The sequence below is a fragment of the Urocitellus parryii genome, chromosome X, assembly GCF_045843805.1.
Source record: "Urocitellus parryii isolate mUroPar1 chromosome X, mUroPar1.hap1, whole genome shotgun sequence".
In the NCBI taxonomy this organism is placed as follows: Eukaryota; Metazoa; Chordata; class Mammalia; order Rodentia; family Sciuridae; genus Urocitellus; species Urocitellus parryii.
The window spans coordinates 76214897-76227566 of NC_135547.1; the positions used below are offsets into that span (position 1 = coordinate 76214897).

General features: G+C 36.2%; 1 protein-coding gene across 2 annotated transcripts in view; it reads left to right on the forward strand.

The window, feature by feature from the left end:
• Ogt (O-linked N-acetylglucosamine (GlcNAc) transferase) overlaps positions 1-12213 on the forward strand; it is a 38679-nt gene extending 26466 nt beyond the window's left edge. For both annotated transcript variants that reach the window (XM_026412627.2, XM_026412628.2), the window contains exons 15-22: positions 474-599; positions 1075-1245; positions 1357-1473; positions 1563-1733; positions 3243-3395; positions 6185-6437; positions 6670-6793; positions 9921-12213. In XM_026412627.2, the coding sequence (XP_026268412.1) occupies positions 474-599; positions 1075-1245; positions 1357-1473; positions 1563-1733; positions 3243-3395; positions 6185-6437; positions 6670-6793; positions 9921-10095 (1290 nt within the window). In that variant the 3' untranslated portion in view covers positions 10096-12213. The remainder of the gene's footprint in view (positions 1-473; positions 600-1074; positions 1246-1356; positions 1474-1562; positions 1734-3242; positions 3396-6184; positions 6438-6669; positions 6794-9920) is intronic.
• Positions 12214-12670: the final 457 nt, after the last annotated feature.

A 12670-nucleotide genomic window follows, 5' to 3' on the forward strand; every position in this document is an offset into this window, starting at 1 on the left:
ACACACACACACACACACACCAAAAAAGTTGTAGATAGACCCAATACCTTTCTCTCTTCTCTTCTCTTCTCTTCTCTTCTCTTCTCTTCTCTTCTCTTCTCTTCTCTTCTCTTCTCTTCTCTTTATGTGGTGCTGAGGATCAAACCCAGTGCCTCATGCATGCTAGGCAAGCACTCTACCACTGAGCTACAACCCCAGCCTCCTATTCATCTTTGAAGGCCCAATTCAAATATCAACTCCCTTGTGAAACCCTGTCACTCATACATTCAATCTAGAAGGAAACTACTTCCTCTGTGTTCTGTTTCCTTAATGCCTTGAGTCCATTTTAATGGGATTTACCTATATTTTTGCCCTGCATTAATTCAGCAAATTTGCATAATAATCATTTTGTATTTACGAAGCTGAATTTTAATGCCATAAAATTAATTGAGTTAATTTGAGATAATAGTGAATTTTTATTTTCTATTCCACAGATTCCATGCAATGGAAAAGCAGCTGATCGCATCCATCAGGATGGAATTCATATTCTTGTAAATATGAATGGTTATACCAAGGGTGCTCGAAATGAGCTCTTTGCTCTCAGGCCAGCTCCTATTCAGGTAAAAGAATTAATAATGGTTATTCACAGTGTGTATTGAACTAAAAATACAGTGATGTTGCTCACTGGCTGATGTTTAAAACAACACAGCAGACATATTTGATTTGAAAATAGTATAGTTCTTTAAATGAACAGGGACAAAGGATTTTGAGTGTTGAACACAATTCCTACTGGTACATGTGTATGGAGGTGTACAATTTAAGATTTTGTATAAACAGTTTCTCTGTCTTGCAAATTTGAAAAACATTTCGGCACTTAAACAGCTAGTCTAAAATACTACTTAATTGTTCTTGATTAAAGAAGTCACCCTTCCTTATTTACTTATTTAATTTTGGAAGATTTTTAAAAACCACTTTATTGAAGTATGATTGACTCAAACAGTTGTACATATTTAAGGTGTACAACTTGATGGATCTAAACATAAGTGTACTGATGAATGTTCTTAATCTGTTTTTGGTCTGTTTTTATTTTTTAAGGCAATGTGGCTGGGATATCCTGGGACTAGTGGTGCACTTTTCATGGATTATATCATCACTGATCAGGAAACTTCACCAGCTGAAGTTGCTGAGCAGTATTCTGAGAAACTGGCTTACATGCCCCATACTTTCTTTATTGGTGATCATGCTAATATGTTCCCTCATCTGAAGGTAGGTAGAAACTGGTGCTTTGGGGAATTACAAAGAACTATTGTCATTTATTTCCTTGTTACTGTCCATACACATCCTAAAAGACATGTCTGAAACTGTCTTTTCCATTAGAAAAAAGCAGTCATCGATTTTAAGTCCAATGGCCACATTTATGACAATCGGATAGTTCTGAATGGCATCGATCTCAAAGCATTTCTTGATAGTCTACCAGATGTGAAAATTGTCAAGGTCAGAACCTAGTCAATCTTTGTCATTGAAGTAAAGTTAAACTACATTTGGGATCTTTTCTTTAATAATGCATTTTTTTTTTTTTTTAGATGAAATGTCCTGATGGAGGAGACAACGCAGATAGCAGTAACACAGCTCTTAATATGCCTGTCATTCCCATGAACACCATTGCAGAAGCAGTTATTGAAATGATTAACAGGGGACAAATTCAGATAACAATTAATGGATTCAGTATTAGCAATGGACTGGCAACTACACAGGTGAGAAGAAAATAACAGATCATAATATATAGCACTAAGCATGCATTTATTTCCCTTAAATCTCATAACTCTAGGAGTTAAGAATCATTATCCCTATTTTATGGAGACTAACAGCTTATGTAGGATTGTCTGATTTTAAAAGTCCCCTGGATTCAGCTAAGAAGTTACTGAGGGTCCACTTTGTTAATATCTTGTTTTTCCCTACCTGTAGCTTTACTCTCTTACCATATAGTGGAGTATCTGTAGGTACCATACAGTGTCTTATTTCTATAAACTCATCCTTTCCCTGGTTGAATCCTGTTTAGAGAGTCTGTTTCTATACTAATCTCTAGCCTCTCCATTCCCTGCTCCATTGTCTTCTATGCTTTGTTAGTATCTGGGGTATATCATTACATTTTGTATAACACAGTATAATTCCCTTTGTTTATATCTCCCAGTGAATGGGATTATTTTAGGTCCCATGTCTTAACTACAGTAATGTAATTTATACTCGAATATATTTTGCATACTTGAATATGTGAATATATTTTTCTGTCAAGAGAATATAAATCAAGTATCACAGATCTCTTATGAGCTATCAGTTTTGTTGAATTGTCCATATTCAACTTACCTAATAATGTAAGATAATAGTAAAATGTGTTGGACTAGTATAAGATGATAATTGTATGTAGAAGCTCAAATGGTGGTGATCAATGTGAGGAGAATCTTGGAAGACTAATTGCAGTTTAGCCTTGAAAAGTGGAAACGATTAAAAAGGCATTTCATTCAGGAAGAAAGGCCATTAATAAGGTTTTGAGAACTTTTGACTAGAGCAAGAAGTTTCATAATATAGTTCCCCCATTGAGATAATGCAGGAATATGACTTTAAATGGTTACACCGTTTTGCATCTTATAGTCTTTTTTCTTTTTAATTTGGTGCTGGAGATTAGAACCCAGGGCCTTGTGCATGCGAGGCAGGTACTCTACCAACTGAGCTAGATCCCCAGCACTTACGGAGTCTTTTTTTTTTTTTTTTAATAGTTTTTTAGTTGTTGATGGACTTTTATTTTCACTTATTTGTAAGTGGTGCTGAGAATTGAACCCAGTGCCTCACACATGCTAGGCAAGCGTACTACCGCTGAGCCACAACCCCAGCCCCCCTTTACGGAGTCTTTATTGATTAAAAACTAGGTCCCAGGCATGGTAGCTCATGCTTGTAATCCCAGCAACTTGGGAGGCTGAGGCAGAAGGATTACAAGTTCCAGGCAAGCCTCAGAAACTTAGAGGGATCCTGTTTCAAAATTTAAAAAATAAAAAATGTGACTTAGTTATTATGTGCCCCTAGGTTTAATCCCCAGTACCAAAAACCAAACAACTATTGGACTGGGTTGGGTATGTAGCTCAGTGGTAGAGCCTTTGCCTAGCTTATGTGAGGCCCTGGGTTCAATGAGTAGCACTGCAAAAAGAAAAGAAAATGTCCGACTATGTTAACTTTAAACATAATCATCATCATTCTTTTCTTTGTTTTAGATCAACAATAAGGCTGCAACTGGAGAGGAGGTGCCCCGTACCATTATTGTAACCACACGTTCTCAGTATGGGTTACCAGAAGATGCCATCGTGTACTGTAACTTTAATCAATTATATAAGATTGACCCTTCTACTTTGCAGATGTGGGCAAATGTGAGTACACATAGATTCATTATTAATGTCCAGAGATTGGTAACAATTTTGTACATAGACTATATTGCTGAAGCTTCTTTCTTCTTCATTCACAACCTGTTGTATTCATTTCTTTTTCTTTCTTTTTTTTCTTCCATACTTGGGAATTGAACCCAGGGGCACTTTACCACTGAGCCTTTTTTATTTTGACATAGGGTCTCCTTGAGTTGCTTAGGGCCTTGCTCAGTTGCTGAGGCTGGTCTCAAACTTGAATCCTCCTGCCTCCACTTCCCAAATTGCTGGGATTATAGGCATGCACCACTGCGCACAGCTGTTGTGCTCATTTCTAAGCTACAAAAAAGTTATGGATTTTTGATTCATTTTTTTATTTCTCCTTCTAATGTTCTTTTTTTTCCCCCCCTGTACTGGGGATCAAAACCAGGGCCTTCATACTAGGCATGTACTTTGTACTATATCTCTAGCCCTCTTCAATATCTAAATTTCACATTATGATATTAAAAAAAAAACATATTAAAAGTTTTCTGTCTAGATCATAGGTCAGAAAAGAACCAGGTGGTAGCTGGGCTTGGTGGCACAAGTTCCAAGCCAGCCTGAGTAACTTAGACCCCGTCTCAAAATATAAAAAAGATCTGGGGATTTAGGTCAGTGGTAGAGTGCTTGCCTACCATGTGGGAGGCCCTGGATTCAATCCCTAGCAACACCAAATAAATAAATAAATAAACTAATTAAATAAAAATAAAAATATCAGATGCCAAATAGCTTCAATTTTTTGGTCCATACTCTGTTACATCTGTTCAACTCTGCTGTTGTAGCATGAAATCACCCTAGACATTATGTAAATGAATGTAGCTGTGTTCCAATAAAATTTTATTTATAAAAACTGGCAGCATGCTAAATTAGACGCTCATGCTGTAGTTTGCCAACCCCTGGTCTAAACTGATAGCAAAAGCTGTTACGTATATCTGCCCATGTTTAACATTCATGCAATATTTAAAACTAGGAGGAGTCAATTCCATTACTTCTCAGTCACCTTGTCAGATCAGTTTTCATAAGCAGGGTATTGGTATCCATAACTGGCTCTTAGTCTATGGAACTAAAATGACATATTTTGTCTTTAGGTAATATGGAAACAATTTTGTCGTGGATTTTTTTTTCCCTCTTAATAACTACTTATTTTGATCAAAGGTCAGAGGAAGGTAGAGAAGAACGTGAAGCATACGTGTGCATGTCTACTATTCTTTAATCCTCACTACTCTTTTGGGTACTAGGGGTTGAACTCAGGGGCACTCGGCCACTGAGCTATATCCCCTGCCTATTTTGTATTTTATTTAGAGACAGGGTCTCACTGAGTTGCTTAGTGCCTTGCTTTTGCTGAGGCTGGCTTTGAACTCAACAATCCTCCTGCCTTCACCTCCTGAGCTACTGGGATTACAGGCATGTACCTGGCAATCCTTACTTCTTGATACTCAAAAAAATTTTTCTATCCATTTGTGGCAAATTTATTTGGCAGCAAAACTATCTGAACTATCTGCTTAGCACCTCACTTTTGCTATGAAAATATTCATAGTTTTTATTTATTTATTTCATTTATTATGAATATTCCTGCATCTCAATGCAGAGATACTAATGTGTTCACAAGGAATTACTGCTGAAGGGGTTAGATAATATATGTGCATTGTACTATGTTTAAAAAATCTGAACTATTGTGAATTTGGAAATCTATTTCTACCCACCTTTTGTTTTTATAAAGTTTAATGACAAACAGCCGTATCTACGTCTGTGGCTGCTTTGAGCCACAAAATAATTGAGCAGTTATCATAGAAATCTGTTAGTCTCTGATCTAGAGTAGACAAAGTTAAGCAAATGTGATTTTACTTTTGTTGTGACATGGTAGAGTATTTAAAATTTGGGATGCTGGCTGTGGTGACAAGTGCCTATGGTTTCCGTTATTTGAAAGGCTGAGGCAGGAGGATCACTTAAGCCTAGACAACATAGTGAGACCCTATTTCTTTAAAAACAAAAACAAAAAAAAGCCATAAAATTAAAAATGGAAGATTCCTCTCTATTCAACAAAAAACACTATTTAAATCGGTTCCCACAGGATACATCTCAGATTGTGCCAGTTAGTGATGTGTTTGTGTCATCTTTTGCATTTTCCTCTCTGGGGATAGCTAAGCAAAAGAGGCATATAATTCAATTTACATGAAGGAAAGACTTTTAGGTACACAGTAGGTTTCTTTCTGAGTGCAATAGAATTATTAGAGATAGAGACATGAGAAGTTTTTTTTTTTTTTTTGTCTGTCTTTTTTAGGTACTGGGGATTGAACTGGGCATGGGGGTGGACTCAACCACTGAGCCACATCCCCAGCCCTATTTGTATTTTATTTAGAGCTAGGGTTTCACTGAGTTGCTTAGCACCTCACTTTTGCTGAGGATGGCTTTGAACTTGCAATCCTCCTGTCTCAGCCTCCTGAGCCGCTGGGATTATAGGCATGTGCCACCGCACCCAGCCTTATGAGATTGAGAAGAGCAAATGTGCTAATCATAATTATTCTTACTAGGCATGGTGGCAGTGATAATCCCAGAAACTTGGGAAGTTGAGGCAAGAAGATTATAAGGTTTGAGGCAGCCTGAGCAACTTAACAAGACCCTGACTTAAAAGGGCTGGGGGATATAGCTCAGTGGCAAAATGCTTGCTTAGCATGTGTGAGATCCCAGGTTTGATTCCTAGTACCAAAAACAAACAGTAACAAAACACAGAAGTAATTATTCTTATTTTCCCTTTTCAGATTCTGAAACGTGTTCCCAATAGTGTGCTGTGGCTCTTGCGTTTTCCAGCAGTAGGAGAGCCCAATATTCAACAATATGCACAAAACATGGGCCTTCCCCAGAACCGTATCATTTTTTCTCCTGTTGCTCCTAAAGAGGAACATGTCAGGAGAGGTCAGCTGGCTGATGTCTGCCTGGACACTCCACTCTGTAATGGGCACACCACAGGAATGGATGTCCTTTGGGCAGGGACACCCATGGTGACTATGCCAGGTAAGTTGCTAATAAACTATTGGGCTCTTTCTCATTCCTTAAAAAAACATGTAAAATTACACCGTCCAGCACTAACATTTAAGGCAAAATGATAGAAAATGAGACTTGTTCAGATTTGAACAGTTAGCTCCATTCTCCTCATCTACATTGTGTGAATGCTTAGGTAAATAACATTGATAACTGCATGCTGTTTACATTCTCAGATGTGTAATTATTTTCTTTTGTATTATAGGAGAGACCCTTGCTTCCAGAGTTGCAGCTTCCCAGCTCACTTGCTTAGGTTGTCTTGAGCTTATTGCTAAAAATAGACAAGAATATGAAGACATAGCTGTGAAACTGGGAACTGATCTAGAATAGTAAGTAAACTTTTCCATGAACAAATTATATGTTAGTGAGAATATAGCTATTGTAAAATGAAACCATAAATTAAGGGTTATATTAAATAGGTAAATTAGTTGTATGATCTCTGAATGGGAGAAAACTTTATCTAAACTCTTGTAAGTGAAGTAATCATTAGGTTTTAATATATAAAAGAATAAATGGCTAATAAAAATTTCAAGAAAATTAAAAGGCAAACAAGAGGGAAAGAATCTTTGTTTCATATGTCAAAGTATTAATAGCCTGAAGAACATTTAAATTTTAAATCCCTCATAGGAAAGTAAACAAGGAAATGACCAGACAACTCACTGAAGTGGAAGTACAAATGATTAACAAGAAAAACTTTCAGCTTCTGTAGTAGAAATGACAATTAAAATAATATTGAGGTATATCCATTATTTGCCTATAAAATAAAAAGATTTTTAATATGATATCGATGAGGGAGCATTGAGGCCCTTTCATACATTGGTGAGTAAATTGGTACAACCCTTCCTCAAAGTTTTAAGAATCTTAAAAATATCAGACCTTTGACCCTAATACTGCCACTTCTTTATTGTAGTACGATAAGGGAAAAAAACAAAAATAACTTAATTGCCTGAAAATGGGTGGGAATTATAGGGGAGATGCTTAGGTAATTGAAGCTTTATCCATATAATAAACTACCTGTCTTTTCAATGAGGTTTTTTCCTTGGGTACTAAGGGCAATTTTTTTCTTTGTGTTTTTCTGAGAAGTAACATGTTAAATAGATGCTAATGGAAATGCTCAGACTGCCCTTTTATTTATGAGGTTTGGGAACTTTGAGCAAGTTTATCTCTACTACCTGCAAAATGGAGCCTAATGGTAGTACCCACCTTGCAGAGATGCTGTGAGGTTTAAAAAAGGTACTCCATGTAGAGAACTTGGTGCATGGTAAACATTCAACAAGTATTAGCTTTTCATTATTTTCCAATTTTTTTTTTTTTTTAAATTGAAAGCTTGGGCATTTTAAAACATTTAAAATTGATGTCCGTCAGTCTAGGGTTAAATACAGTGAACAATGTTGTCTGTTTTTAAAATTTTTACTAGACTCTTTGGAGCTTAGTTTGATTCATACAGTACTTTCCTACAGCATTTTGTTATGAAGATTTTCAGTTTTATAATGAACACATCTATATTCATTACTTAGGTTCTACTATTACCATTTTTACTATACTTGATTTATTTCCTATCTTGATTTATTTCCTATCTATTTCTTCCATATTTTTTAGAATATTTTTTTAATTATAGTTGGACACAATACCTTTATTTATTTTTATGTGGTGCTGAGGATCGAACCCAGGGCCTCGCATGTACTAGGCGAGCCACTGAGCCACAACCCCAGCCCCTAAACTAGTCCATCTTATTTGGTACATTTTGAAGTAAACAGCAGATATCAGTATGCTTCTCCGTAAGTAATTCAATGTTGTATCATAAATTAGAATTGAATACTTTTCTTTTTGAGTCAGAACTTACAGTGAAACACAGCTTTACTATTCAGTGAGTTTTGAGAGGTAACCTTTGATAACTCAAATCTTGTCAAGATATAGAATATTACCATCACTTCACAAAGTTCTTGCTACTTCTTAGTTGGCCCTCCCCATAAACTCCCAGAGACAAATGCCGTTCTTTTTTTCCCTCCACTATAACCTGGTTTAGTCCTTTTAGAACTTTATATAAATGAAACCATATAGTGTGCACTCTAAAAGGCACTTTATTCAGTGAGTTCATTCCTTTTTATTGATGAATAGTATTTCATTGTATAGATGTATCACAGCTTAACCATTCTCCTACTTAGCCAGAGATTTTTAAAAATATATAGCACAGCGGGTCTTTTTCTTTGGAAGGTAGACTAATATGGACATGGATTGAGGCCAACAGATACATAGCCATTTTTACTAGTTCTGTTCTATAAGACATTAAAACAACTTTTTAAATTATTGCTTTTAAAAGTACACAGAAGTGTTCTGACTCCTGGTTCTTTTTTTTAACTCCCCTTCTGAATATATTAGACAAGTCTTCTCCCCCCCTCCATTTCTAGAAAAATTGATTGTCCCCCCCTCCCCCATTTCTGACAGAACCATAATCTTGGTGATACTAGGAACATTTTCATTGTATATCTAAATATAATGCCTCATTCATGTGCAAGCAGTAATTATGGCCATAGACATATTGCATTTTCCCCTTGAGTGTTTTCTCATTCATTACAATCTTTCTAAATTGAATATTTCATGTAATACATTTATGCGTGAACTATTTTAAAAAAATACTTCAGTGAACATCTTTACGTAGTCATGTGTGACTGCATATCTGGTTATTTTCTAAATTTTTTTTTTAGTTGTAGTTGGACACAATACTTTTATTTTATTTATTTATTTTTATGTGGTGCTGAGGATTGAACCCAGCACCTCGCACGTGCTTGGCGAGCACTCTACTGCTGAGTCACAACCCCAGCCCCATATCTGGTTATTTCTTTTGAATAAATGGAAAAGCATTAGCGAGAGGTCAGAAGTTATTAATATTTAAGGTTAGTACACAGTTGCTAAATTGCTTACCAAAAAAGGAAAGCGGTTTCCATATGGGCAGGTAGTTAGTGTATAGGAATAGTTCTGTACCATTGCCAATTCTTGTTTTTATTTTAAAGGTAGAAATTAATTGGAGAAAACATGGGGCTGGGGTTGTGGCTCAGGGGTAAAACGCTCACCTAGCATGTGCAAGGCCCTGGGTTCGATCCTCAACACCACATAAAGATCAATAAAATAATTTTTTTTATTATGTCCAACTACAACTAGAAAATAAATATTTAAAAAAAATGAAGAAAGCTTGCTATCCCTTGGATATACATGTTTAGGAAAGAACTAAATTTTTTTTCAGAGCATATAGGGTGAACTTGATTGTAAGTGTTAGCATTGTGTTGGTTGTGACCCTTCCCTTTTGCAGCATTGAGGTAACGGGCCGATGATGGGGGGCGGGGAATATGAATCTTGGTCATGTATTTTGCCATAAAGGTGACTGAGTATATATAGAATCTAGTTCTGAGTTTCTGCTCTGATTTGTAAACTTGGTTCTCCTTTTTTTTTATTACCTAGCCTAAAGAAAATTCGTGGCAAAGTCTGGAAGCAGAGAATATCTAGCCCTCTGTTCAACACCAAACAATACACAATGGAACTAGAGCGGCTCTATCTGCAGATGTGGGAGCATTATGCAGCTGGCAACAAACCTGACCACATGATTAAGCCTGTCGAAGTCACTGAGTCAGCCTAAATAAAGACTATGCACAGGAGAATTACCCCATACCTGAGCCTCAACCTTCTGGGGGAAAGGGAACTAGATAACACACTTTTTACTTATCTGTACAGTACTATGTTGCAGATGGGTGATATATAATGGTAATAGAATAGCACAGCCAGATTTGCTTCCTGCATGATAGGGAGAGACACAGAGATGGAAAACTGCTGTACCACAAGGAATCTCCGTAGTTTTGCAGCAACCAGGTGGTGCATAGGTCTGGAAGGTCTGATCTCCCTTGGTCTTCCATGGGATGGTTAGTATGGAAGGGAGATATAGATTGTCCAGCCGTTTTGTGATTCCATGGATTGATTGAGTCTTCTGAATTAATTTTTTTTTCTTTATATTTTGGGTATTGGAGCTTTTAAAAATGTTTGGTTTCAGGTATTTTTATTCATGTGAAGTGTTTTTGATTTTCTTGAGATAAGGTTTTAAGCTAAAATGTGGCTCCCTGTTTTAGTTTCTGAACTCTTGACAGATTGACAGGGACTTTGCTGGTGTAGTCTTTTTATAGGTTTTATAAACCACTTGAGCCTATATCAGTCGTTTTAGTGTTTGACCTGATGTTTGGAGCTACCAGTGCTTTGTTGCTTTAGATTACTGATTTTTTTTTTTTTTTGGTCCATTTTCCATTTCCTTCTCTCCTCCTCCACCTCCTTTAAAAATTCTCCTGTAATTTAGCTAACCAAGTATGATTGAAAACATCCCAGAGTGTTTCTCTTAAACACACCATCTGGTGCCAAATGAAAAATTTAGGAGTGATTATCAGTTATGAAGGGCACAGTTATGGTACTGTCATTGATGATAATATAGATTTTTTTTTTTTTGCCTAATTTTGACCTATTTTACCAGTGTTTTTCCCTTGACTGCCCCTTCTATGCTGCTTCCAAAAGTGATAGTGTGTGATAAGATTTTTACCTTCTTTTCTAAAGTTTGTTTTTTTTTTAAAGTGAGTCCTGTTCTTCCTATTTCTTTCAGCAGAAATGAAATCCCAGGTAAGTATAAGTATTCAAATATTTGATTAGTAAGTTGCAGTTATCTCCAATACATTAAGTAATGTTCATTGAAAAATTTGTTATAGGTAAAATCTCTGAAGGACCATCTATGTATATGAGTAATTATTTTTCAGACTTTGTGAGGGTATTATATAATTGTCTATTGGACTTGGTCTTGAAGTTTGTGTGGATTCAGCCTCAATAGTAGCAAACTGCATTGCTGCTTGGTTTGGAGTACAAGTTAGACTTTAGCACTCTTGGAGCTTGAATTCTTGGTATTAAAGACCATAGGAATAAAACTATTGAATTTCAACAGGATCGAGGGCTTGAGGCTTAAACAAGCCAACATATGAATATGTGTTTTGTCTTGCTGTACTGCACTTATGCTATCCAGTCAGTAACAGATATTTTTGTCTGCTAGTAGTATTCTAGATTATAATGTCTTTCCAAAGCTCCAAGGCAGTGCATCTATTCTGTAGTTGCAGCTGTTGCCTGAATGTATCCTAGCTGACAAATTACTGAATAAGGAGAACTTGAATTTCTGAAAGATTTGTACTGCTAACCAGAATCTGAGTGAGGAGTCTCAAGTGTAATTCTGAACCAGAATTACGTTAATGAACTATGTGTACCTTTTAACATTGTAAATCAAGAACATCAGTTGAGGGATTTCTTATTTATTTTTTCTGATTGAAATACCAGTTAAAGGTTGTCAGCATGGTTTCAGATAAACTGATGTTTGAAGTTCACTGAACTACTCATTGTGGAATAGGACAATATACTTCCAGTGCCCTCAAGGCTGTGACTTTACAGCCATTTTACATAGCACATCATTCCTCCTATAGGAATGAACTTCTTCCTGGCACGAAAAGTAGCCGCTCTGGTTGAAGCTTTGCTTATTGTAACAGGCTTTTATTTCCAGGTAACATGTCTGTGGAAGACTTAATTCTGAATAGAGATATAGATATTACTGGAAACTAATTGTTTTTTTTTCTATTATACTCTGCTTTATCAAAAAAGTAAAACATTTAAATTGTGCTACAGAAATTCAGATGTTGTCTTGTGATCTTTAAACAATAAATGAATGATTTTCCCCCCCTAATATGGCTGATGTATTTTGTGTCCTAGTGTATTGCTGGACAGAGCAATGGGATCATGCAACAACAAAATCTGTATTTGAATAGCTCTAAACAACATGTAAAAGGGGTGGATTTTCCTGCTGAGCTGTAATATCATTTTGTCTTCTCACATAAGTCTGGTAGAGGGGTGGGGATGGTATGTGACCTATTTAGACAACAAAGCCTGTGAGTCCCCACCCCCAAACACCTATTCATGGCTTATGACTACTGTACTACATCCTCTCCCATAGTTTTTTTTTTTTCTTTTTTTTTTTTTTACATGGACTTTTTATTTTGGTTCTTGGGTACAAAATTATTTTCCTTCCTTCTCTGTGTAGTGGCTGAACTCAGCCAGAAGAGAAGAGGATTTCAGTGTATTAGGGATCTGAATAGGCTGTTTGGTTGCCATTTTATGAAAGATATGATGGAAAAAAATTGTTT